This window comes from Carcharhinus amblyrhynchos, unplaced genomic scaffold (genome assembly GCF_965287045.1).
Source record: "Carcharhinus amblyrhynchos unplaced genomic scaffold, sCarAmb.v2.hapA scaffold_77, whole genome shotgun sequence".
Taxonomy (NCBI): Eukaryota; Metazoa; Chordata; class Chondrichthyes; order Carcharhiniformes; family Carcharhinidae; genus Carcharhinus; species Carcharhinus amblyrhynchos.
In genome coordinates this window covers 142,056-169,974 of record NW_027649817.1, presented here as the reverse complement: position 1 = coordinate 169,974, position 27,919 = coordinate 142,056, and the positions used below count along the sequence as shown (strand labels likewise).

Here is a 27,919-nt window from a genome sequence, read left to right as displayed (position 1 = left end):
GTGACCCGGCTGATAGCCAGCTACTCCCCAGTTTCAGAATTTCAATAAGAAATCAGTAAAGAAATCCCAGTAAGGGTAACTGTGAAGCTGTCCGAGTCCTGCCCATCAGGAAGGAAATCTGCCATCCTTACCCGGTCTGGCCTACATGTGACTCCAGAGTCGGACTGATGTGGGACTCGCTGCCGGGGGAGGCAGTGGAAGCAGATACGACAGTGAGTTTTAAGGGGCATCTGGACAAATACATGAATAGGATGGGAATGGAGGGATGTGGAAGGGTAGTAGGGGGTTTTAGTTCAGTCGGGCAGCATGGTGGGTGCAGGAGGGCCGAAGGGCCTGTTCCTGTGCTGGAATTTTCTTCGTTCTTTGTTCGTTGGCTCTGAGCTGCCCTCTGAAGCGGCCAATCGGTTGTACCAAACCTGCTGAGAAGGCGGCCTCGCAACTTCCTCTCACATCAGCTGGAAGTGGAAATGGTCGAGAGCTTCACGTTTCCAGGTGTTCAGGTCACCAACAACCTGTCCTGGTCTCTCCACGCTGACTCGATGGTTTAGAAAGCCCATCCTGTACATTCTCCGGGGGGGGGGGGGGGGTGCGCGAAGGAAATTAGACATGTCCGCTACAACTCTCACCAACTTCTTAGAATCGTCAAATCCCTACAGCGCAGAAAGAGGCCATTCAGCCCATCGAGTCTACACCAATCACAATCCCTCCCAGTCCCTATCCCGTAACCATTTGTATTTACCCTGCCAGTCCACAGTAAGTGGCAATTCAGCAAGGCCGATCCACCTAACCTACACATCTTTGGACTTCTTCAGATGCACCATAGAAAGTATTCTTTCTGGGTGTATCACAGCTTGGTATGGGCTCCTGCTCTGCCCAAAACTGCAAAGAACTACAAAGGATTGTGAATGTAGCCCAATCCATCACACAAACCAGCCTCCCACCCATTGACTCTGTCTACACTTCCCGCTGCCTCGGCAAAGCATAATTAAGGACCCCACGCACCCGGACATTCTCTCTTCCACCTTCTTCCATCAGGAAAAAGATACAAAAGTCTGAGGTCATAAGAACATAAGAAATAGGAGCAGGAGTAGGCCATCTGGCCCTTCGAGCCTGCCCCGCCATTCAATAAGATCATGGCTGATCTGTCATGGCTCAGTTCCACTTTCCCGCCCTCTCCCCATAACCCTTAATCCCCTCTCTTATCAAAAACCCATCAACCCGCGTCTTAAATATATTTGGCGAGGTAGCCTCCACCACTTCAACGGGCAGAGAATTCCAGAGATTCACTACTCTTTGAGTGAAGAAGTTCCTCCTCAACTCCGTTCTAAACCGCCCCTCCCTTTATCTTGAGGCTGTGCCCTCTAGTCCTACTGTCCTTTCTGAGCGGGAAGAGTCTCTCCACCTCTATCCTATCCATCCCATTCATCATCTTATACGTCTCAATGAGATCTCCCCTCATTCTTCTAAACTCTAACTAGTACAAGCCTAGTTTATTCAGCCTCTCCTCATAGTTCAACACCCCCAACTCCGGAATCAGCCTAGTAAACCTCCTCTGCACTCCCTCCAAGGCCAAAATATCCTTGCGTAAGTGCGGTGACCAAAACTGCACACAGTACTCCAGCTGCGGCCTCACCAATGCCCTATACAGCTGCAGCAAGACCTCCCTACTTTTATATTCAATCCCCCTCACTATGAAGGCCAGCATCCCATTCGCCTTCCTGACCACCTGCTGCACCTGCAAGCTGGGTTTTTGCGACTCATTGACAAGGACCCTGAGGTCCCTCTGCACCGCCGCCTGCTGCAGTTTTTCGCCACGTAAGTAATAGTCCTTCCTACCATTATTCCAACCAAAGTGGACCACCTCACACTTACCAACATTAAATTCCATAGGTCACGTACCAACCGACTCAAGAGCAGCTTCTTCCCTGCTGCTGTCAGACTTTTGAATGGTCCTATCACCCATTCTCTCTACCCTAACTATGACTGTAACACTACATTCTGCATTCTCCCCTTTCCTTCTTCCCTGTGTACTCTATGAATGGTATGCTTTGTCTGTGTAACGAACAAGAAACAATACTTTCCAACAGCATACCAATAGATGTGACAATAAATCAAATCAATTCAATATCTGGGGAGGAGGTGGCCTTACCAGGGGCCCCCACACCCGGAGAATGAATGAATATTAAAATAACTGGCGACCGTAAGAGACTGATCTGCTCATTCTCTGCTCCTGTTCACAGGATTTGAATGTTTCCAGCAGTGGGAGTGAAGGCAATGCCGTGGATGAGCTGAAAGGATTACTGGTAAGTGAGGAGCCCGTCTTCGGGAGACAGAATCTCACGCGCTTTGAGTTAAAGGCTGGTTGGAAATGGAGCTGCTAGCCAGGTTTGACTGACTTGGCAGCGAGGCAGCTGGAGCCTGGAACAGGGGAATACTAACTGAGCCATCCTGAAGGCCGGATCGGGAATCCGCAGTGACCCAGAGGGTAAAATGGGCATCATGGCTGATCTGATAGTGGTTCAGCTCCACTTACCCGCCTGCTCCCCCTAACCCTTAATTCCCTTCTTGGTTAAAAATCGATCTACCCGTGACTTAAACACATTTAACGAGGTAGCCTCCACTGCTTCAATGGGCAGAGAATTCCAGAGATTCACTACCCTCTGGGAGAAGAAGTTCTTTGGTGAGTAACTCACCTCCTGAAACTCACCTCCCGCATTACAAGAAGGATGTGGAGGCGTTGGAGAGGGTGCAGAGGAGGTTTACTAGGATGTTGCCTGGTATGGTGGGGAGGTCCTATGAGGAGAGACTGAGGGATTTAGGGTTGTTTTCGTTGGAAAGAAGGCGGCTAAGAGGGGATCTTATTGAAACATATAAGATGATTAGAGGTTTAGATAGGGTGGATAGTGATAGCCTTTTTCCTCGGATGGAGAAAGCTAGCACGAGGGGGCATGGCTTTAAATTAAGGGGGGGTAGCTACAGGACGGATGTCAGGGGTAGGTTCTTTACCCAGCGGGTGGTGAGGGATTGGAATGCCCTGCCTGCTGCAGTTGTAAATGCGTCTAGTTTGGGGGCGTTTAAGAGATCTCTGGATAGGTTTATGGACGAAAAGGGATTGGTATAGGCTAGTGGGTCATTGTTTTTGTAACTGGTCGGCGCAACATCGTGGGCCGAAGGGCCTGTTCTGCGCTGTAATGTTCTATGTTCTATGTTCTATTGAAACCCCAAAGTCAGGAGTGTGATGGAGTACTTGCCTGCATGACTGCACCTCCAACCACACTCCAGAAACTAGAAGCAGGAGAAGGCCATTCGGCCCTTCAAGCCTGCTCCGCCATTCATTCTGATCATGGCTGATCATCGAATTCAATATCCTGATCCCCTCTTCCCCCCCCGGCATACCCCCTGACCCCTTTAATCCCAAGAGCGATATCTAATTTCTTCTTGAAATCACACAACACTCGAGAGACTCAACACTGTCCAGGACAAAGTAGCCCGCTGGATTGGAACCCCATTCATCACCTTAAAGATTCACTCTCTGCACCATCAATGAACAGTGTTTACCAAGTACCAGCACCTTCCAAACCCACTCTCACTACCATCTACAAGGACCAGAGCAACAGCGGGTACTCGGAAACACCACCACCTGGAAGATCCCCTCCAAGCCACTCACCACCCTGACTTGGAAATATATCAGCCGTTTCTTCACTGTCCGTGGGTCAAAATCCCGGAGCTGGGAGCAAGGGCAGCCAGGGAGGGTGATGGAGCTGGGAGCAAGGGGAGCTGGGAGCGATGGAGCCGGGAGCGAGGGAGCTGGGAGCGAGGGCAGCCAGGGAGAGCAATGGAGCTGGGAGCAAGGGGAGCTGGGAGCGATGGAGCCGGGAGCGAGGGAGCTGGGAGCGAGGGCAGCCAGGGAGAGCGATGGAGCTGGGAGCAAGGGGAGCTGGGAGCGATGGAGCCGGGAGCGAGGGCAGCCAGGGAGGGTGATGGAGCTGGGAGCGAGGGCAGCCAGGAAGGGCGATGGAGCTGGGAGCGATGGAGCCGGGACCGAGGGCAGCGGGAGCGAGGGCAGCCAGGGAGGGCGAGGGAGCTGGGAGCGAGGGAGCTGGGAGCGAGGGAACAGAGACTGTTTCTAACTATGGCTTCAGGCTACACACTATTTAACTGGAGGGAATTTCTGATCATCCTGAAGGACAGATAAGCTGGTTGATAATTTAGCAGCGCTGGAGGAGCTGATAGAGGCGGGTGGGGGGTGGGGGGGGGGCGGGGGGGGTGGCAGTTGGTGGGGGGGAACGTAGAGGCGAGGGGGAGAGGTAGACGTGGGGATGGGGGGGAAGGTAGAGGTGGGGTGGGGAGAGGTAGAGGTGGGAGCAGGTGGGGAGGTCGAGGTGGCATGGAAGAGGGGAAAGGTAGAGGTCATTTCTTAAAGTTAAAATTAAAGTTAGATGTCATTTCTAACTTTAATAGAACCATAGAAATTTACAGCTCAGAAACAGGCCTTTTGGCCCTTCTTGTCTGTGCTGAACCATTTTTCAGCCTAGTCCCACTGACCTGCACTTGGACCATATCCCTCCACACCCCTCTCATCCATGAACCCGTCCAAGTTTTCCTTAAATGTTAAAAGTGAACCCGCATTTACCACTTTATCCGGCAGCTCATTCCACACTCCCACCACTCTCTGTGTGAAGAATCCCCCCCCCTAATATTCCCTTTAAACTTTTCTCCTTTCATCCTTAACCCATACCCTCTGGTTTTTTTTCTCCCCTAGCCTCAGTGGAAAAAGCCTGCTTGCATTTACTCTATCTATACCCATCAAAATCTTATACGCCTCTATCAAATCTCCCCTCATTCTTCTACACTCCAGGGAATAAAGTCCTAACCTATTCAATCTCTCTCTGTAACTCAGTTTCTCAAGTCCCAGCAACATCCTTGTGAACCTTCTCTGCGCTCTTTCAACCTTATTAATATCCTTCCTGTAACTAGGTGACCAAAACTGTGCACACAATACTCCAAATTCAGCCTCACCAATGTCTTATACAACCTCGCCATAACATTCCATCTCTTATACTCAATACTTTGATTTATAAAGGCCAATGTACCAAAAGCACTCTTTATGACCCTACCTACACTTTTAGGGAATTATGTATCTATATTCCCCCTGTTCTACTGCACTCTTCAGTGTCCTACCATTTACCTTGTATGTTCTATCTTGGTTTGTCCTTCCAAAGTGCAATACCTCATACTTGTCCACATTAAACTCCATCTGCCATTTCTCAGCCCATTTTTCTAGCTGGTCCAAATCCCTCTGCAAGCTTTGAATAAGGAACCATTTCAGTTTGAGAGCAAAAGCTGATTGGAGGGAATCATAACTTGGAGTTCCAGGAAAGTTGGGAATGATTTTGGGAACACTAATGGATTAGTCTTGTGGCTGGCTTGATCGCACGTGTGGTTAACACAATGTAACCCTGTCTGCAGGACAAGATGTCAAACAGAAAGGTCCGGCAATATAGTTGGAAAAGCGAGAAGAAACACAGCGAGCTGGAAACCATCTTGCTGAGGAGAAGAAAAGTGACAGACACAACGGCTGGACCTGGGGGAAAAGGCAAGGAAAATCCAGGCACGGAAAATCCAGGTACGGATCTCAGAAACCAGGCCTGAGTCACAGAGAGGCAGCGGGCCCAGGGGAGAGAGAGAGAGATTAAAAACAGGGAGGGAAGAGAGAGGAACAAGGGAGAGGAGAAAGAGAAAGGCATGAGGAAAGAGAAAGATAGGGAGAGGAGAGAGAAACAAAAAGGAGAGGGAGAGATGGGGAAAGTGGAGGGGAGAGAGAGACAGAGAATGGAGAGAGTGAGAGACGAGGAGAGAGAGAGAAATGGGGAGGAGATAGAGAGGGAGGAATAAAGTAAAATGTATTTATTAGTCACAAGTAAGGCTTACATTAACACTGCAATGAAGTTACTATGAAATTCCTGTGCCTGTTCAGGTACACTGAGCGGGAATTTAGCACGTTCAATGCACCTAACCAGCATGTCTTTCAGACTGTGGGAGGAAACCCACACAGACACGGGGAGAATGTGCAGACTCCACACAGACAGTGACTCAAGCCGGGAATGAAACCCAAGTCCCTGGCTCTGTGAGGCAGCAGCACTAACCACTGTGTCACTGCGCTGTCCACAACGGCACAGAATAAATATAGAAGGAGAGGGAGAGAAGAGATGGGAATGAGGTAGACTGGACACTGATGAGAGACAGAGAGAGAGGCACAGAGAGAGAGACAGAGAGAGAGGCACACAGAGAGAGGGAGAGAGAGAGAGAGAGGCACACAGAGAGAGGGAGAGAGAGAGAGAGAGGCACACAGAGAGAGGGAGAGAGAGAGAGAGGCACACAGAGAGAGGGAGGGAGAGAGGGGCACACAGAGAGAGAGAGAGAGAGAGAGGCACAGAGAGAGAGACAGAGACAGAGAGAGAGACAGAGACAGAGAGAGAGACAGAGACAGAGAGAGAGGGAGAGATAGAGACAGAGAGAGAGGGAGAGATAGAGACAGAGAGAGAGAGGGGGAGATAGAGACAGAGAGAGAGAGATAGAGAGAGAGAGAGAGGGTGGGAGATAGAGACAGAGAGAGAGATAGAGAGAGAGAGAGAGGGGGGGAGATAGAGACAGAGAGAGAGAGAGGGGGAGATAGAGACAGAGAGAGAGAGAGGGGGAGATAGAGACAGAGAGAGAGAGAGGGGGAGATAGAGACAGAGAGAGAGAGAGGGGGAGATAGAGACAGAGAGAGGGAGAGGGGGAGATAGAGAAAGAGAGAGGGGGGGATAGAGACAGAGGGAGAGAAGTGGAGATAGAGGCAGAGGGAGATAGAAGGAGACAGAGGGAAATAGAGTTAGAAAAACAGGGAAATAGAGGGAGACAGAGATACAATAGGGGCAGGGGAGAGAGGGAAGCAAAGGGAGAGGAGATGGGGGAAAGAAAGGTAGAGATTCATGAACTCACTTGCATTTTATTTTCTGCTTAGCTGCAGTACCTCACAAGGCAGAAGGAGAATCAGTCAGCCCAGCTCTGCCCAGAGATTCCAACAGTAACCAGTGGAAGGGATTGAAACGAGGGACTTGGATGCAGCAGAGTCGGAGGACATCAGAGATAACAGCGTTGAACAGACGCAAGTCACGGAACACAGAGAATCCAGTAATACAGCCTCTCCCCAGCAAGTAAGGAGCTGGGAGCAACCTTACAGCTCAATGTCCCTGTAATTACACAGGCTGAGTCTCATGTAATTCCCGCTTCCCTGTGTTTCCTTTGATACAGAATAAAGCAGTGTATTAACCTCAGAAAGTGATTGTGTCATTCCGAGTTCAATCGAGCTGCCTACAGAAAGACCGATTCTCTGGGAGCAGCAGGAGGTGAAGGGGTCATCGCCAGGCAGTTCCACCATTCTTTCGCTGCCCATGGACTCAGCTTGCAGCCAGTGGGACGCTGCAGGCTGGGTCAGCCCCTGTAAGCTAATTAGTAAGAACATCCCAAAGCAGACTGAGCAATAAATCTGCAGCTGCAGGATATATCCCTGTAAATTCATTCATAACAATTTGATAGATACAGAGTAAAGCTCCCTCTACACTGTCCCCATCAAGCACTCCCAGGACAGGTACAGCACGGGGTTAGATACAGAGTAAAGCTCCCTCTACACTGTCCCCATCAAACACTCCCAGGACAGGTACAGCACGGGGTTAGATACAGAGTAAAGCTCCCTCTACACTGTCCCCATCAAACACTCCCAGGACAGGTACAGCACGGGGTTAAATACAGAGTAAAGCTCCCTCTACACTGTCCCCCATCAAACACTCCCAGGACAGGTACAGCACGGGGTTAGATACAGAGTAAAGCTCCCTCTACACTGTCCCCATCAAACACTCCCAGGACAGGTACAGCACGGGGTTAGATACAGAGTAAAGCTCCCTCTACACTGTCCCCATCAAACACTCCCAGGACAGGTACAGCACGGGGTTAGATACAGAGTAAAGCTCCCTCTACACTCTCCTTATCAAACACTTCCAGGACAGGTACAGCACGGGGTTAGATACAGAGTAAAGCTCCCTCTACACTATCCCCCATCAAACACAGTAAGAAGTCTCACAACACCAGTTACAAGTGGTGTACCTCAAGGATCTGTTTTGGGGCCACTGCTGTTTGTCATTTTTATAAATGACCTAGATGAGAGTGTAGAAGGATGGATTAGTAAATTTGCTGACAACACCAAAGTTGAAGGAGTTGTAGACAGTGAGGATGGGTGTTACAGTTTGCAGAGGGACATAGATAAGCTGCAGAGCTGGGCCGAGAGGTGGCAGATGGAGTTTAATATGGAAATGTGTGAGTTGATTCACTTTGGTAAGAATAACAGGAGTACAGAATATAGGGCTAATGGAAGGACTTAGTAGTGTTGACGAGCAGAGAGATCTCGGGGTACATGTGCATAGATCCCTGAAAGTTGGCACCCAGGTTGATAAGGTTGTTAAGAAGGTGTACGGTGTGTTAGCTTTTATTGGTAGAGGGATTGAATTTCGGAGCCGTGAGATCATGTTGCAACTGTACAAAACTCTGGTGCAGCCGCACTTGGAGTATTGCGTACAGTTCTGGTCGCAGCATTATAGGAAAGATGTGGAGGCATTGGAAAGGGTGCAGAGGAGGTTTACCAGGATGTTGCCTGGTATGGTGGGAAGGTCTTATGAGGAAAGGCTGAGGGACTTGAGGTTATTTTCATTGGAGAGAAGAAGGTTACAAGGTGACCTAATTGAGGCATACAAGATGATCAGAGGGTTAGATAGGGTGGACAGTGAGAGCCATTTTCCTTGGATGGTGATGGCTAACACGAGGGGACATAGCTTTAAATTAAGGGGTGATAATTATAGACGGATGTCAGAGGTAGGTTCTTTACTCAGAGGGTAGTAAGGGCGTGGAATGCCCTGCCTGCAGCAGTTGTGGACTCGCCAACTTTAAGGGCATTCAAATGGTCAGTGGATAGGCATATGGATAACATTGGAATAGTTTAGGTTAGAGGGTCATTAGATTGGTTCCACTGGTCAGCGCAACATCGAGGGCTGAAGGGCCTGTACTGCGCTGTAATGTTCTGCGTTCTATATTTTATGACGTGGATGTGCCAGCGTTGGACTGGGGTAAACACAGTAAAAAGCCTGACAACACCAGGTTTTAGTCCAACTGATTTATTTGATAGTAAACTCACTTGTGGAAGCATTGGAAAGGGTGCAGAGGAGGTTTACCAGAGTTTACTATCAAATAAATCGGTTGGACTAAAACCTGGTGTTGTCAGACTTTTTCTATATTTTACCCAGCCCCCCACACACAACAGCTCATGCCCACTCCCAGCTCACACCCAGCGCTCCCCCCCCCACCACCCATACACAAAACAGCTCACACCCAACCCCCCCACGCCCATACACACCGCCCCACGCCCATACACACCGCCCCACGCCCATACACACCGCCCCACGCCCATACACACCGCCCCACCCACATACACACCGCCCCACGCCCATACACACACCCCCACCCCCCACCCCCATACACACCCCCACCCCCATACACACCCCCACCCCCCCACCCCCATACACACCCCCACCCCCCCACCCCCATACACACCCCCACCCCCATACACACCCATACACACCCCCACCCCCATACACACACCCCCCCACCCCCATACACACACCCCCCCACCCCCATACACACACCCCCACCCCCACCCCCACCCCCCACACACACACCCCCACCCCCCACACACACACCCCCACCCCCCACACACACACCCCCACCCCCCACACACACACACCCCCACCCCCCACACACACACACCCCCACCCCCCACACACACACACCCCCACCCCCCACACACACACACCCCCACCCCCCACACACACACACCCCCACCCCCCACACACACACCCCCACCCCCCACACACACACACCCCCACCCCCCACACACACACACCCCCACCCCCCACACACACACACCCCCACCCCCCACACACACACACCCACCCCCCACACACACACACCCCCACCCCCCACACACACACACCCCCACCCCCCACACACACACACCCCCACCCCCCACACACACACCCCCACCCCCCACACACACACACCCCCACCCCCCACACACACACACCCCCACCCCCCACACACACACACCCCCACCCCCCACACACACACACCCCCACCCCCCACACACACACACCCACCCCCCACACACACACACCCCCACCCCCCACACACACACACCCCCACCCCCCCCACACACACACCCCCACCCCCCACACACACACACCCCCACCCCCCACACACACACCCCCACCCCATACACACCCCCCATCCCCAACCCCCCGCCCCCATACACACCCCCCCACCCCCACCCCCCACTCCCATACACACCCCTCCACCCCCACCCCCACACACAACCCCCCACCCCCACACACACCCCTCCACCCCCACCCCCCCACCCCCATACACACCCCCCACCCCCACCCCCCGCCCCCCACCCCCACACACCCCCCCACCCCCAACCCCATACACACCCCCCACCCCCACCCCCATACACACCCCCACCCCCCACCCCCATACACACCCCCCACCCCCACCGCCCACCCCCATACACACCCCCCCACCCCCATACACACACCCCCACCCACCACCCCCACCCCCCGCCCCCCACCCCCACACACACCCCCACCCCCCCACCCCCCCACCCCCATACACACCCCCACCCCCCACCCCCCGCCCCCATACACACACCCCCACCCCATACACACCGCCCACCCCCACCCCCATACACACCCCCCACCCCCGCCCCCCACCCCCATACACACCCCCCACCCCCACCGCCCACCCCCATACACACCCCCCCACCCCCCCATGCCCATACACACCGCCCCACCCCCATACACACCCCCCACCCCATACACACCCCCCACCCCCACCGCCCACCCCCATACACACCCCCCCCACCCCCCCACGCCCATACACACCCCCCACCCCCATACACACACCCCCACCCCCACCCCCACCCCCACACACACACCCCCACCCCCCACACACACACCCCCACCCCCCACACACACACCCCCACCCCATACACACCCCCCACCCCCACCCCCCACCCCCACACACACCCCCCACACACACCCCTCCACCCCCACCCCCCCACCCCCATACACACCCCCCACCCCCATACACACCCCCCCACCCCCACTCCCATAGACACCCCTCCACCCCCACCCCCCCTCACCCCCATACACACCCCCCCACCCCCACCCCCACACATGCCCCCCCACCCCCATACACACAACTCACACCCAGCCTCCCCACACTCACAGCCAGCCTGTCCTGATGAGCCTCCTCAGTTCACACAGGGTTGTTTTTATCTCTTTGTTGCACCTTTGACGGTCTGACCGGCACAAACTGTGGGTAGATATTTGTCGGCTAAACTGGTGCTCCTCTGTCCCGGCGCCTTTAACTGTTCCGCAGGCACTGACCTCAGTGCTGCTGCTGCCCGTCCCCCCCGGAGCTGCTGCCTGTCCCTCCCGGGTCTCTGCCTCTCTCTGTCTCTGTCTCCAGCATGGCTTTAACACAGGCTGACAGTTCAGCAGGAATCCTCCCCGAGACCTCACACCCCAGTAGAGGGGTTTCTGAAGCTGTGTGAAGTGTCGGAGGTGAGTAGGTTACAGCACACACACTGTCTGACAGCTCATTCACTCTCATCACCACTGGGACCCAGTGATCTCTCAGTGATCTCACAGGCTATCGATCCCTCATTGATATCACAGTCTGGAGATCCCACAGTAATCAGGGAGTGGCACAGTGGTTAGTGGTTCAATTTCCTCTAGTTTTCTCCCACAGTCTGAAACATGGGCTGGTTAGGGTGCACTGGCCGTGCTAAATTCTCCCTCTGTGTACCCGAACAGATGCCAGAATGTCGCCACTAGGGGATTTTCACTGTAACTTCCTTGCAGTGTTAATGTAAACCTATTTGTGACAAGTAATTCCCCAGTCTGGGAGATCATTGAAAGATCTGCAGATTGAGATTGATACTATATTGAAGGTAGCACAGTGCCTCACAACACCAGGGACCCCGGATCAACTGTGGCCTCGGGTCACTGTCTGTGTTGCACGTTCTCCCCGTGTCTGCGTGGGTTTCCCCCCCCTCCCCGGTGCTCTGGCTTCCTCCCACAGTCTATAGATGGGTGCGGGTTAGGTGGATTGGCCATGCTAAAATTGATCCTAGTGTCAGGGGAACCAACAGGATAAATGTGTGGGGTTACGGGAATAGGGCCTGGGTGGGATTGTGGTCAGTGCAGACTCGATGGGCCGAATGGCCTCCTTCTGCACTGTAGGGATTCTATGATTCTACAAAGTGGAATTACATTAACGCTGCAATGAAGTTACTGTGAAAATCCACTAGTCACCACACTCTGGTGGGAGGAAACCCACGCAGACACGGGGAGAATGTACAAACAATGACTCGAGGCTGGGAATTGAACCTGGATCCCTGGCAGTGTGAGGCAGCAGTACTACCCACTGTGCTGCCCCACCAGTATATCTCCCTCTCCCTGTGCATCTCTCCATCTCTATTCTCATATTCTATCCCTCCCTCTCTTTCTCTGTGTATCTCTATCCCTGTCTCCCTCTGTCTAGCTCTCTCTCTCTCTCTGCACCCCTCTATTTATTTCAGCCTATGGAGATCTCTGCTTGTTCCAGTCTGCGGTACTGGGTTTAATAGTTCAATCCTTACACACTCTGAACACTGAAACCTGCCTCTGCTCCCAGTGGGTTTCTCTGTAATCTTTCACCTTTCTCTCTCTCTCACTCTCACTCTCTTTCTCTCTCTCTCTTTCTCACTGTCTCTCTTTCTCTCTCTCTCTTTTGACTCTTTTTCACTCTCTCTTTCTCACTTTCTTTCTCTCAGAGTCTCTTTCTCACTCTCACATTCTCTTTCTCTGACTCTCTTTCTCACTCTCTCACAGAATCTCTCTCTCTCTCTGACCCTCTTTCTCATTCTTTCTCTGACCCTCTTTCTCTCTCTCTTTCTCTTTCTCTCTCTCTCTCTCTCCTATTCCCGATCTTTGTTCTGATTTCTGGCTCTCACTGTTGTTATTTACTGTTTCCATAGTAACACCATCCACTCATTTAAAGGGATCGGCAGCCGCGGGGCAAATTCAGCAATAAAAATCGGCTCAATGTGAATGCGGGAGGGGCAACAGGGGGAGAGGGAGCAACAGGGGGGAGGGGCAAGAGAGGGAGGGGGGCAACACAGGGAGAGGGGCAATAGAGGGAGAGGGGGGCAACAGAGGGGAGGGGCAACAGAGGGGAGGGGCAACAGAGGGAAAGAGGGCACCAGAGGGTGAGGAGCAATGGGGGATGGGGGGACAGGGAAGGGGCAACAGAGGGAGAGGGCAGCGGGGGAGGGGGAAACAGAGGAAGGGGCAACAGAGGAAGGGTAACAGAAGAAGGGGCAACAGAGGGAGAGGCAACAGGGGAGGGCAACAGAGGGAGAGAGGGCAACAGAGGGAGCGAGGCAATAGAGGGAGGGAGCAAAAGTGAGAGGGCAACAGAGGGAGAGGGCAACAGAGAGAGGGGGGGAAAAGAGTAAGGGGGCAATGTAATGGGAGAGCGGTAACAGAGAAACAAAGGGGGCAACAGAATGAGGGAGAGAGCAATAGAATGAGGAGAGATGGAAATATTGGGAAAGAAGAAATGATGCAGGGAGACAGATGCAGGTTATAAAATCTCCCCAGAGGATTGATAAGTTTGAAAGAATATTGTTGAAAACAGAAACATATTGTCGAAGTTTTTCATCTTGCACTCACCAAGACAGAAACAAGAATGCCAAATTTCAATGGGAGCAACAAATTATACAATATAAAAAAGCACACTGATTGGTGGGCACATCATCTCTGGTCGAAGCATTGCCATGGAGAATGTACCAGAGAACAATGGTCATCATGCTTTTGTTTGATTAAAAAGGGGCAATACCTGAACACTTCCCTTTGCTCACAGAGGAAAGATCCCTGCATATGGAAATCTCTAGCTTCGAGCAAGCATAAGTGAGCTACATTGCAAAACCTTTACTGGAACTAATGACTAAAAGCAATTTGACTCAACAATCAATTCATTTTGTAGGCAATTTATATTTCAAACTACAAAAAAGTGATTCCCGTTCAGTTTTTATCACAATCAAAAATCTCCCACTATACTATATGTTGCACAGTGCCTTAAAAGGACAGTTTATCCTTCAGCAATTATCCAGCACAATTATTCTCAGCTCTCAGTGACATTCTTTTTTTACTTTCCCAGTCCGGTGACTTCTGATCCAAGAACTGACTTTCACTGTCAGGGTGTAGTGGCGATTCCTTCCATCTAGCCCAAGCTAGGTAAATCTTCCAGCCTCCTTTAAACCCTCATGAACTTGGTCCCTTTAGCCTGAGTGTCCACAAATCCTGCATGGTGAAGTCTGCATTTTCCCTGCTTTAAGTGGCTGCCTCTACCTCCTTCCATCTGCCTCTCGGATAGTTGCCAACTACACCAACCAACTGCTGCCTGTCTGTGACATTCTCTGATTCGTAAGGAAGCCTGTAACCTGATCTCAAAAATGTCTTCCTTTGACCTCTGCTCCATGGCAGCGTGAAATACATTAACCTTGATTACAGGTAGCTAAATAGCTACCTTTGATCCCAACTGACTTTCATCTTAGGCATAACCAAACACTTAATTGATTACAACCTAATACCAACAACACCTTTCTGGGACTTTGGGAGATCCATGGTAAATTCAGAGACTGCCACCATTGTCTCCAAGTGTAAATATCTTGCACATCCTCAGTACCGCAATCTAATGATTTCTTTGATCTTGAACAATCAAACTGCAAAACAGGTCACGTGATTCCTTCACTTTAAATTTAAAGAAACAGTCCCACAATATATAATCTTATTAATCTCATAATTATAACACAGGAGTGCACTGAATAGGTGCAAGGGATTTTACGGGTTGAAGAAATAGGCTTTAACGGTGTCTGTCTAAAAAAACACCTAGCATTTCACAACACAAGCAGTCCCAATTAAAGCATTTTACAGAACTTTATTGGTGGCACAGTGGTTAACATTTCTACCTCACAGCGCCAGGGACCTGGGTTCGATTCCCAGCTTGTCTGTGTGGAGTCTGCACGTTCTCCCTGTGTCTGCGTGGGTTTCCTCCGGGTGCTCCAGTTTCCTCCCACAGTCTGAAAGACGTGCTGGTTAGGATGCATTGGCCGTGCTAACTTCTCCCTCAGTGTACCCGAACAGGTGCTGGAGTGTGGCGACTGGGGGATTTTCAAACTAACCTCATTGCAGTGTTAATGTAAGCCTACTTGTGACAATAATAAATAAACTTTAAACAATCAATGAAGCACGTTTTTGAAGCATCGTGGTTATAATGTAGAAAAGGTGGTAGCCAATTTGCAAACAGTGATATGAGAATGATCAGATAATCTGTTTTTTGTGGTTTTGGCTAAGAGATATAAATTTGTCAGGATGCTGTGGATGACTGTCATTGAAGATATGCTATCTAATTATCCCAATCTATCTAGTTGTTCCCTGGCACAGTGGTTGGGTGACACAGCGGTTAGCACTGGTGCCTCACAGCACCTGGGACCCGGGTTCGATTCCCAGCACGGGTCACTGTCTGTATGGAGTCTACACGTCCTCCCCATGTCTGCGTGGGTTTCCTCTGGATTCTCCGGTTTCCTCCCACAGTCCAAAGACGTGCGGGTTAGGTGGATTGGCCGTGCTAAAATTACCTCTTAGTGTGAGGGCGACTAGCTAGGGTAAATGCATGGGGTTATGGGGATAGGACCTGGGGGGATTGTGGTCAGTGCAGGCTCGATGGGCCGCATGGTCTCCTTCTGCATTGTGGTGATTCTGTATTAACTGTTTTTTGAAATCGTCACGTGGAAATTTTTAACATCCGCCAGAGAGGGGGACCTGAGTTTAACATCTCACCTGAGAGACGGCATCTCTGACAGGGCAGCACCCCCCTCAGTACAGTACTGGAATGTCAGACGAGGTTGCTATACTCAAATCCTAAAGTGAAACGTGAGTGCAAAGCCTTCAGACTCAGAGCAGAGTGTGCTCCCAGTGTAGCTACACAGAGCAGTATATAATACTCAGACAGAAGGGCCTGCTCTTTATCTACCTGTGACAGTGATTCTAACAGCAATCATAGTGTTATTGTATGGCCTGTGTTCATCATTACCATTGCAAACCAACCTCACACACATCAAATCCACTTGTTATACACACACACACACACACACACATTTTTATACATGAGTCTATGATTTGCCACACCTACCTGTTACTAGCACCTTGTTCACAGGGTGAGCTGCAGGCTATACCATCGAATGGGAGCAGTTCAGAAGGAGGCCATTTGGCCCATTACGTTCGAGCCAACTCTCAGTAAGAGTAACTCGCTGCCCCACTGCCCTGCCTTGTCCCCACAGGCCAGCAACTTAGAAATGTCACAGCACAGAAGGAGGCCATTCAGCCCATCTTGTCCATGCCTCCCCAAGGACACTCAGGTTGCCCCCTTTCTATTCCCACCTTCCTGTACCCGGCCCATAGCCCTGTAGCTTACAGCACTTACTGTGCCGATCCAGGGACTTTTTAAAAGAGTTTAGTGTCTCTGGCTCCACCACTAAATCGGGTAGCGAATTCCAGACACCCACCACCCTCTGCATAAAAAAAAAGTTCTTCCCCACGTCCCCTCTCTGCCTCCTGCCACTTATCTTGGATCTTGTCTCCTGGTTCTAGAATTCTCCACCAAGGGAAACGATTTTATTCTGTTCATGCTATCTCTTCCATTAATAATTTTGTCTGTCTCTAGTCAGCCCTCAACCTTCTTTGTTCCAAGGAAAATAACCCCAATCCGTCCAATCTCTCCTCATATCTACACTTTTCCAGAAAATGCTGGAAAATCTCAGCAGGTCTGACAGCATCTATGGAGAGAGAATAGATCATGTGTTTTGGCAGTCGCCTGGAGGTTGCAGAGCTAGAGGTTTTAATTCGAGGATTGTCACCTCGAATCCTACCAGGTAGGATGAAGCAGGATTCAGCAGATTGGATAAATGATCCCACAATGTCAAATAATGGGCAAAGCTTGTTATTAAAACACAGACACAGCACTCAGAGGAGGGACCTCAGCCAATCCCTCCATCTCCAATCCCTGAAAGGATCCCTCACTCCACTTCCAATCCCTCAAACTCCCTCTCTCTCCATCTCCAATCCCTCAGACTGTCTCTGTCCCCATCCCCAATCCCTCACAGTGCCTCTCCCTCCATCCCCAATCCCTCACAGTGCCTCTCTCTCCATCCCCAATCCCTCACAGTGCCTCTCCCTCCATCTCCAATCCCTCACAGTGCCTCTCCCTCCATCTCCAATCCCTCACAGTGCCTCTCCCTCCATCTCCAATCCCTCACAGTGCCTCTCACTCCATCTCCAATCCCTCACAGTCCCTCTCCCTCCAACTCCAATCCCTCACAGTCCCTCTCCCTCCAACTCCAATCCCTCACAGTCCCTCTCCCTCCAACTCCAATCCCTCACAGTGCCTCTCCCTCCATCTCCAATCCCTCACAGACCCTCTCCCTCCATCTCCAATCCCTCACAGACCCTCTCCCTCCATCTCCAAACCCTCAATGTTCTCTTCTTCCTTTGCAGGTTGAGTTTGAAGGAGGTTGGGACATTTTGGTGCTGTTTAACACCGCCTGTTCCCTGTTCCTGCTCCTGGAAACTCTTGGTAATTTCAGTAAAACTGAAAGGAATCGCCATGACAAGGGGCAAGAGGAAGAAATGGAATCGCGGTGAGATGATGAGTGATGAGCTGATGGCTGCCACAGTGGGTGATGCTGAATGGCTGAAACTGAGTTTAAACAAAGCAAAAGGCAAAGTCGCAGTGGATCAGAATGTAAGTACCTCAGCACACACCCGTCTGATTCACCCAGAATTCATCCAGGCTTCTCTCCCCTAACACTCCCAGGACAGGTACAGCACAGGGTTAGATACAGAGTAAAGCTCCCTCTACACTGTCCCCCATCAAACACTCCCAGGACAGGCACAGCACGGGGTTAGATACAGAGTAAAGCTCCCTCTACACTATCCCCCATCAAACACTCCCAGGACAGGTACAGCACGGGGTTAGATACAGAGTAAAGCTCCCTCTACACTATCCCCCATCAAACACTCCCAGGACAGGTACAGCATGGGGTTAGATACAGAGTAAAGCTCCCTCTACACTGTCCCCATCAAACACTCCCAGGACAGGTACAGCACAGGGTTAGATACAGAATAAAGCTCCCTCTACACTGTCCCCATCAAACACTCCCAGGACAGGTACAGCACGGGATTAGATACAGAGTAAAGCTCCCTCTACACTGTCCCCCATCAAACACTCCCAGGACAGGTACAGCACGGGGTTAGATACAGAGTAAAGCTCCCTCTACACTGTCCCCCATCAAACACTCCCAGGACAGGTACAGCACGGGGTTAGATACAGAGTAAAGCTCCCTCTACACTGTCCCCCATCAAACACTCCCAGGACAGGTACAGCACGAGGTTAGATACAGAGTAAAGCTCCCTCTACACTGTCCCCATCAAAACACTCCCAGGACAGGTACAGCACGGGGTTAGATACAGAGTAAAGCTCCCTCTACACTGTCCCCATCAAAACACTCCCAGGACAGGTACAGCACGGGGTTAGATACAGAGTAAAGCTCCCTCTACACTGTCCCCATCAAAACACTCCCAGGACAGGTACAGCACTGGGTTAGATACAGAGTAAAGCTCCCTCTACACTGTCCCCCATCAAACACTCCCAGGACAGGTACAGCACGGGGTTAGATACAGAGTAAAGCTCCCTCTACACTGTCCCCATCAAAACACTCCCAGGACAGGTACAGCACGGGGTTAGATACAGAGTAAAGCTCCCTCTACACTGTCCCCCATCAAACACTCCCAGGACAGGTACAGCACGGGGTTAGATACAGAGTAAAGCTCCCTCTACACTGTCCCCATCAAAACACTCCCAGGACAGGTACAGCACGGGGTTAGATACAGAGTAAAGCTCCCTCTACACTGTCCCCATCAAAACACTCCCAGGACAGGTACAGCACGGGGTTAGATACAGAGTAAAGCTCCCTCTACACTGTCCCCCCATCAAACACTCCCAGGACAGGTACAGCACGGGGTTAGATACAGAGTAAAGCTCCCTCTACTTTGCCTCCCCCCCCTTATTAAGAACCCTCTGTGGGGTGTCCAGCCCGTTCCAGCAGGGTCGGGCTGCCAGCTCCCTGTTAGTGGAGGGTTTTGTAAACTCGCTGAAATGTAACACACCTGGTGGGGACATGTTGGGGGGGGGGTACGCTTGTGGGATTTAAATGAACATTTAAATCATTTCTGAAGCTGTACGTCCATTTCTGCCGCAGAGGTTATGACCCTGGAAATCCAGTGGTCAGAGACACGTGGAGATACACGGTCTCCGCCTGCCTCCCAGCCCACAGGCCGGGAGACTCGCCCCCACACTGCCCTGCTACCGCTGTGCTACAGTTTCGGGTCTCCTTAATTAAAAAAAAATACAATTGCCTTAGAGAGAGTTCACTCAATTGATTTTTGAAGGTTTATTTTCTTATGTGGAAAGGTTGGATAGACCGATCCCGTCTCCACTGGAGCTTAGGGGAGGTGATGCTATTGGATTATATGAAATCCTGAGGGATGGTGGACTTTGGGAATGCTGAGAGGAAGTTTTCCCCTCGTGGGAGAGACTAGAACCAGGGACACTGTTTAAAAATAAGGGTTTTTCCCACCTAAGACAGAGATGAGGAGAAATTCTTTCTGTCCGAGGGTCATGGGCCAGTGAAACCCCAGTGAGTGCTGGAAACAGGGCGAATGAATAACGTGATAGCTTCTCAACTAACAGGGGAGTCAACGTTTGTCAGTGTGAGGCAGGATTTCATTTTCTCTTTATTCATTTGTAGTTCGTGGGCTTCACTGACTGGGCCAACTTATTACATCGCTAGTTGCCCTTTAACTGAGTGACTTGCTGGGCCATTTCTGAGTCAACCCCATTGCTGTGGCTCCGGAGTCACCTGTAGGCCAGACCGGGGTAAGGAGGGCAGATTTCCTTCCCTAAAGGGGCATTAGTGAACCAGATGGGTTTTCCCGACAATTAGCAATAGTTTCATGGTCATCAGTAGATTCTTAATCCCAGATTTTTTTTATTGAATTCAGATTCCACCATCTGCCATGGTGGGATTCGAACCTGAGTCCCCAGAACAGAGTTTCTGGATTAATAGTCTAGCGATAATACCACTGGGCCATCACCTCCCCCTAGGCATGACAATCATTCAGGCTTGATCATATTGAATTATGGAGAAGGCCTGAGGGGTTGAATGGCCTACTCCTGACTATGTTCATATGTTTGCATGTTGATCTATTTGTATGTTTGTATGCTGTGTTTGCATGTTGTTGTGTTTGTATGTTGTTATGTTTGCATGTTGATGTGTTTGTATGTTGATCTGTTTGCGTGTTAATCTCTTTGCATATTGATGTGTTTGTATGCTGATATGTTTGCATGTTGATCTGTTTGTATGTTAATCTGTTTGTATGTTGATATGTTTGTATGTTGATATGTTTGCATGCTGATATGTTTGTATGTTGATATGTTTGCATGTTGATCTGTTTGTATGCTGATATGTTTGTATGTTGGTCTGTTTGTATGTTGATCTGTTTGTATGTTGATATGTTTGCATGTTGATATGTTTGCATGCTGATATGTTTGCATGTTGATATGTTTGTATGTTGGCCTGTTTGTATGTTGATCTGTTTGCATGTTGATCTGTTTGTATGTTGGTCTGTATGTATGTTGGCACTAACCCTGCATTGCCTCTCTGCCTCTCCCTCCTGGTGTTAGGGTTACAGTGCGGTGCACTTGGCTGCCATGCACGGGAGGCTGGAGTGCCTGAAGGTGTTGGTCGAAGACTATCACATGGATGTGAACCTGGTCAATCCAAAGGGCTGGAGCCCCATCCACCTGATCCTCAACAAAGAGTGCCAATTCCAAGCGCTGAAATGCCTGAAGTACCTCCTCAGTATCGGTGCCAATCCTAACCTGTATGTGTCAACGTAGCGTCACTACACAGGGAGCCTTGGAGAATGAATGAGTGGTCCAGAGTTAGCCGACAAGAAAATAACAATTTCTAAAGACAAAAAGAACAAATTCATTTATGAGATGTGGGGATTTCTAGGCAGGCCAGCATTTATTGTCCGTCCCTAATTGCCCTTGAGAAGGTGGTAATGAGCTTCCTTCTTGAACCACTGCAGTCCATGTGGTGTAGGTACACCCACAGCGCTGTTAGGGAGGGAGTTCTGGGATTTTGACCCAGAGACAATGAATGAATAATAATAGATTTCCAAGTCATGGTGATGAGTATCTCGGAGGGGAATTTCCTGGTGGGGTTCCCAGGTATCTGCTAGAAGGATCTTGTCCTTCTAGATGGTAGTGGTCATGGGTTTTGGAATGTGCTGTCTAGGGTGCCTTGGAGAGTTCCTGCAGTGCAATCTGTAGATGGTGCAAACGGCTGCCACTGTGTGTTGATAATAGAGAGAGTGAATGTTTATGGAAGGAGCAATTGGGAAGGGTGCATTGTCCTGGATGGTGTCGAGCTTCTTGTGTGTTGTTGGAGCTGCCCCCATCCAAAAAAGTGGAGAGTATCCCATCACACTCCTGACTTGTGCCTTGTAGATGGTGAAGAGGCTTTGGAGACTCCGGAGGTGAGTTACTCTATGCAGTCAGTATTCCTAGCCTCTGACCTGCTGGTAGCCACAGTATTAATATAGCTAGTCCAGTTCAGTTTCTGGTCACTGGTAATCCTCAGGATGTTGATAGTGGTAACACCAGTGATTGTCAAGAAGCAATGTTTACATTCTCTCTTGCTGGAGATGATCATTGGCTGGTACATGTGTGGCATAAATATTACTTGTCATTTATCTCCCCAAGCTGGTTCAGCTCTCGCTGCATTTGGACATGGACTGCTTCAGTATCTGAGAGTCACAAATGGTGCTGAATGTTGTACAATCATCGGCAAACATCCCCACTTCTGACCTTATGATATAAGTTCAGTTACTTTATTAGTGCCACAAGTAGGCATACATTAACACCGCAATGAAGTTACTGCAAAAATCCCCTGATGAAGGGAAAATCATTGATGAAGCTGAAGATTGTTGGGTCGAAGACACTACCCTGAGGGACTCCTGCAGAGATGTCCTGGAGCTGAGATGACTGACCCTCCACAACCATCTTCCTATGTACCAGGTATGACCCCAACCAGCTGAGAGTTTGCCCCCTGATTCCCATTGATTCCAGTTTCACTCAGGCTCCTTGATGCCTCACTCGGTTGAATGTGGCCTTGATGTTAAGGGCTGTCACTCTCACCTCACCTCTGGAATTCAGCTCTTTTGTCCATGTTTGAACCAAGGCTGTAATGAGGTCAGGAGCTGAGTGACCCTGGGCAAAACCCAAACTGGGCGTCACTGAGCAGGTTATTGCTGAGCTGGTGCTGTTTGATAGCACTGTCGATGACCCCTTCCATCACTTTACTGATCGAGAGTAGACTGATTGGACAGTAATTGGCAGGGTTGGATTTGTCCTGCTTTTTTGTGTACAGGACATACCCAGGCAATTTTCCACATTGCTGGGTAGACGCCAGTGTTGTAACTGTACTGGAAGAGCTTGGCTCTGGAGAACAAGTCTTCAGTACTATTACTGGAATGTTACCAGAGCCCATTCCGTTTGCAGCATCCAGTGTCTCCAATTGTTTCTTGGTAACATGTGGAGTGAATCAAATTTATTGAAGACTCTCATCTGTGACGGGAACGTCCGGAGGAGGACGAGATGGATTATCCACTCAGCATTGAGGAAGAGCAGTAGGCCATTCAGCCCATTGACCTTCTTCTGCCATTTAATGAGATCATGGCTCCATATAACTCGCTTCAGCCCATTAATACCTTTGCTTAACAAAATGTTATCTGATTTAAAATTAGCAACAGATCTAGCATCAACTGCCCTTTGTGGAAGAGAATTCCAAACCTCTATTACCCTTTTCTGTGGAAGTGCTTCCTAATATCCCTCCTGAACCGTCCAACCTTAATTTTGAGACTATGCCCTCTAGTTCTGGAATCTGTAACCAGTGGAAATAATTCCTTTTTATCTACACTGTCCTTTCCTGTGAGTAGCTTGAAGACTTTGATGAGACAGCCCTTAACCTTCTATAGAAAACAGAACTAACTTATGTAATCTCTCCTGGTAGCTTAACCCCTGGGATCCAGATATCATTCTTGCAAAGCTCCTTTGTACTCCCTCCAAGGCCAGTGTCTCCTTCCCAAGAGCACAATACTGCGGATGCTGGAATCTGAAACAAAAACAGAAAATGCTGGAAAATCTCAGCAGGTTTGACAGCCTCTGTGGGGAGAGAATAGAGCCAAAGTTTCGAGATCAGATGGCAACTCTGACAAAAGATCATCCAGACTCGAAACGTTGGCTCTATTCTCTCCCCAAAGGTGTTGTCAGACCCGCTGAGATTCTCCAGCATTTTCTGTTCTTATGCCCTTCCTAAGGTGTGGTGCCCAGATCTGCTCACAGTGACTCCAGGTGGGGTCTAACCAGGGTTTTGTATAGCTGCAGTATAACTTCTGTGTCCTTATACTCCACTCCTCTCAATATAAAGGCCAGCATTCCATAAATCTTACTGATTATTTCCTGGATCTGCATTGTAAAGACTCTTGCACCTGAACACTCAAATCTCTTTGGACATGTACTATATTTAACTTCATGCCATTTGGAAAATATTCTGATCTATTCTTTTTCACACTTGCATGGATTGATATCCATCTGCTGTAGTTTTGCTCAGTCACCTGGCCTATTGATATCCCTTTACCTACAGTGCAGAAAGAAGCCATTCGGCCCATCAAACCTGCCCTGACAACTGTCCCACCCAAGTTCGATGCAGTTCAGAACGGAGTTGAGGAGGAACTTCCTTCACTCAAAGGGTGGTGAATCTCTGGAATTCTCTGCCCGTTGAAGTGGTGGAGGCTGCCTCGCTGAATATATTTAAGTCACGGGTAGATAGGTTTCTGATAGACAGGGGAATTAAGGGTTATGGGGAGAAAGCGGGAAAGTGGAACTGATCCACTTCGGATCAGCCATGATCTTATTGAATGGCGGGGTAGGCTTGAGGGGCTAGATGGCCGACTCCTGCTCCTATTTCTCATGTTCCATCCCCATAACCCCACATATTTACCCTCCTTATCTCCCTGACACTAAGGGGCAATTTATCACGGCCAATCAACCTAACCCGCACATCTTTGGAGTGTGGGAGGAAACTGGAGCACCTGGAGGAAACCCACACAGACACGGGAAGTACATGCAAACTCGACACAGACAGTGACCCAAGGCTGGAATTGAACCTGGTTCCCTGGCGTTGTGAGTGCTAACCACTGTGCCACCAAGTGCTATCATCTACACTGTCCACAATGCCACTGTCATTAGCAAGTTTAGCTATATGACTTTCTATGCCACTATCCAAGTCATTAAATAAGTAACCTGAACAACTTCTGGCTGAAGATTGCCGCGAATTCTTCAGCCTAATCTTTAGCACTGATGTGTTGGGTTCTTCCATCATTGAGGATGGGGATATTTGTGAAGCCTCCTCCTCCAGTGAGTTGTTTAATTGCTTAATCCGGTTCTCCTTTTATCACACCCCTTTGTCATGGACTGGATGCTCTCACACATCAGTTTGTTCAGTTGTTTTATTGAGTACAGTGGGAGTGTTAAAGGATTAGTAATCCAGGAGCCCAGAGGGGTGAGTTCAAACCCCACCATAGAATCTGGAGCAAAATGAATTCAATTAATGAAGAATAAATAAGGTGTTGACCTGAAGTGATAATGATCATGAATGGTTTTGTTTGAAACGGTTTTTTAATCCAAAATGCAGCATTTCCAGTTTTAAAGTGTGCAAGCGCCATTAACTCAGAAACTCAACTAACGGGACTCAGGTTCGAATCCCACCGAGTGGAGCTTGCATTCAATAAAAAATATCTGGAATTAAGAATCTACTCATGAAACTATTGTCGATTGTCAGAAAAACCCATCTGGGTCACTAATGTCCTTTGGGGAAGGAAATCTGCCGTCCTTACCTGGTCTGGCCTACATGTGACTCCAGATCCACAGCAATGTGGTTGACTCTTAACTGCCCTCTGAATGGGTAATAAATGCTGGCCAGCCAGCGACACCCATGTCCCATGAATGAATAAAAAAAAATCATATCTCAGTAGGAGTCTGATGGTGAGATGAGGCCTAGGGGTTCTGAGTGGAGCCTGGCTAGTGATTGCCGCCATCTTGTCCTTTCCGTACATTCGAGGAAGATCACTTGGTCTGCTGCGTTTTCAGATGCCCTGCTCTCACACTAAACTACATTCCACTGTTAAGCTTCTGTTTTTACTGTACCCCGTACTAGTTAAGGCATTCTGGTGAGGCCACAGCTGGAGTAGTGTGTGCAGTTCTGGTCGCCACACTATAGGAAGGATAAGAACACACTGGAAGGGGGCGCAGAGGAGATTCACCAGGATGCTGCCTGGAATGGAACATTTATAAAGAGAGATTAGGATTAGGTGGGCAGGTCAAAGCCTTCCATGCGTCGGTACAGACTCAATGGGCTGAAGGGCCTCTTCTGCATTGTAATATTCTGTGAACTTTATTTATTGAAAGACTTCTCCAGGTTGTGTATCTTACAGTGCAGAAACTGTAAACTTTTTTCTCACATTTCGTTGCCATGGATACAGTAGGTACCTGAGGAACTGCTGTGGACTTCTGTTTTTGGAAGAATTTTCTGTGGTCCAGGGGCACCGCTCTGCACTGTACTGTACACTCCCTTTGTTTGAGGAACCCACTGTAAACCTAGTGTTTTAACAAGGTCACTGTGAGAGGAAGCCTACAGGCAAGGCAGCAATTTTTAAATTACTGCACTGGGCGGCGCACTATGTGTGGTACAGCCTTTCAATTTTTACGTAGATTTTCCAGACACAGATTGTCCTCAGGAACCTACCTCTGTCTTCAGCATTGATTTATTTTAAGTGAGGGCTTCCTGTATAGGACTGTTGTAAAACCGCAACAAAAATTCCTTTAAGTTTAAAGTTTATTTACTGGTGTCACAAGTGGGCTGACATTAACCATGTAATGAAGTCACTGTGAAAATCCCCCAGTCACCACACTCCGACGCCTGTTCGGGTACACTGAGGGAGAATTTAGCTTGGCCAATGCACCCTAACCAGCACCTCTTTCAGATGGTGGGAGGAAACCGGAGCACCCGCGGAAACCCACACAGACACGGGGAGAATGTGCAAACTCCACACAATGACCCAAGTCAGGAATTGAACCTGGGTCCCTGGCACTGTGAGGCAGCAGTGCTAAATTTGATATTGATCTGATTTATTATTGTCACATGTATTGGTATACAGTGAAAAGTATTATTTCTTGCGCTCCATACAAAGCATACCCCACATAGAGAAGGAAAGGAGAGAGTGCACAATGTAGTGTTACAGTCATAGCTAGGTGGAGGGAAAGATCAGCTTGATGCGAGGTTGTTGTTCATCCATCATCATCGATGAGGACCTCGACACCATTAGTCATTTTGAGGCTGGTTGCGGTGTGTCGAAAGATGACCGATCAGGCCAATTCAGGCACGGAATGTCCTGGCACATATTGGACAGACTTGTGTACACACTGTAGTTGTTGCGCTGGTGACTCTGGACTTGTGCAACTTGCGCTTAAGTTGTGCTTCAGCAATATACCTTGCTTCGTGAGCTTGACAGCCTTTGTGGATGAGGCAGCGCCAGGTAGGGCAGTTTTGTGCCAGAGTTAATGTCCAGCGACTTCAGGGAGGCCTCGAGTGTGTCTTTGAAACGTTTCTTCTGCCCTCCACGCGAGCGTCTTCCAGCAGAGAGTTACCCGAAAAGGAGCTGCTTGGGTACACGCTCATCTGACACACGGATGACATGACCTGCCCACCGGGTCTGCGCTCTCAGTGTGTGGACTGATGGTAGACTTGCTCTAGAGAGAACTTCAGTGTCTGGTACTTTGTCTTGCCATCTGATGCGTAATATTCTGCGAAGACAAGTCATGTGGAAATGATTGAGCTGTCTTGCTTGCATTCGATACAGAGTCCACATTTCCCAGGCATACAGGAGGGTGGTGAGTACCGCGGTGCTGTAGAAAGATCAACTTAATACGAGGCAGGTCCATTCAAATGTCTGATGGCAGCAGGGGAGAAGTTGTTCTTGAGCCGGTTGGTACGTGACCTCAGACTTTTATTTTGCTGACGGAAGAAGGTAGAGAAGGGGGAAGGAAATCTGCCGTCCTTACCCGGTCTGGCCTACATGTGACTCCAGAGCCACAGCAATGTGGTTGATTCTCAACTCTGGAATTGTCAAGGGCAATTAGGGATGGGCAATAAATGCTGACCTTACCAGTGACACCTGCATCCCATGAAAGAAAAAAAATGGGTTTTGTTTTGAAGAGTGGTGACACATCAAGCACGGGGTTTGGGTAGAGATTGGTCACTGGTTTTACTCAATGATGGAGTGGAATTAAGGGGCAGACTAACACCCTCTCATTGCAAACAAAATAATTTGGAAATATCCCTGTCACTGATTGTGGAGTTTAGAATTAGTGGGCATGTTATAAACAATACAGCTAAACATGTCAGGAATAAAACTAGGAAAAAAATCTCCACACACTGTTGTCATGTAAAAATATATGGGATCATTTTTTGCAGAGCAAGATC

The 27,919-nt window shown here is 49.6% G+C and overlaps 2 protein-coding genes across 2 annotated transcripts in view; both read left to right on the top strand.

The window, feature by feature from the left end:
• The window catches only part of shtn2 (shootin 2), a 61,363-nt gene extending 54,056 nt beyond the window's left edge, over positions 1 to 7,307 (top strand). Inside the window, exons 14-16 of the mRNA XM_080182663.1 lie at positions 2,241 to 2,303; positions 5,470 to 5,626; positions 7,007 to 7,307. Coding sequence (XP_080038789.1) covers positions 2,241 to 2,303; positions 5,470 to 5,626; positions 7,007 to 7,203 — 417 coding nt within the window. The 3' untranslated portion in view covers positions 7,204 to 7,307. The remainder of the gene's footprint in view (positions 1 to 2,240; positions 2,304 to 5,469; positions 5,627 to 7,006) is intronic.
• A 4,334-nt stretch (positions 7,308 to 11,641) lies between these two features.
• The window catches only part of ankrd53 (ankyrin repeat domain 53), a 31,784-nt gene continuing 15,506 nt past the window's right edge, over positions 11,642 to 27,919 (top strand). The window contains exons 1-3 of the mRNA XM_080182657.1: positions 11,642 to 11,711; positions 17,748 to 17,994; positions 20,995 to 21,194. Coding sequence (XP_080038783.1) covers positions 17,857 to 17,994; positions 20,995 to 21,194 — 338 coding nt within the window. The 5' untranslated portion in view covers positions 11,642 to 11,711; positions 17,748 to 17,856. The remainder of the gene's footprint in view (positions 11,712 to 17,747; positions 17,995 to 20,994; positions 21,195 to 27,919) is intronic.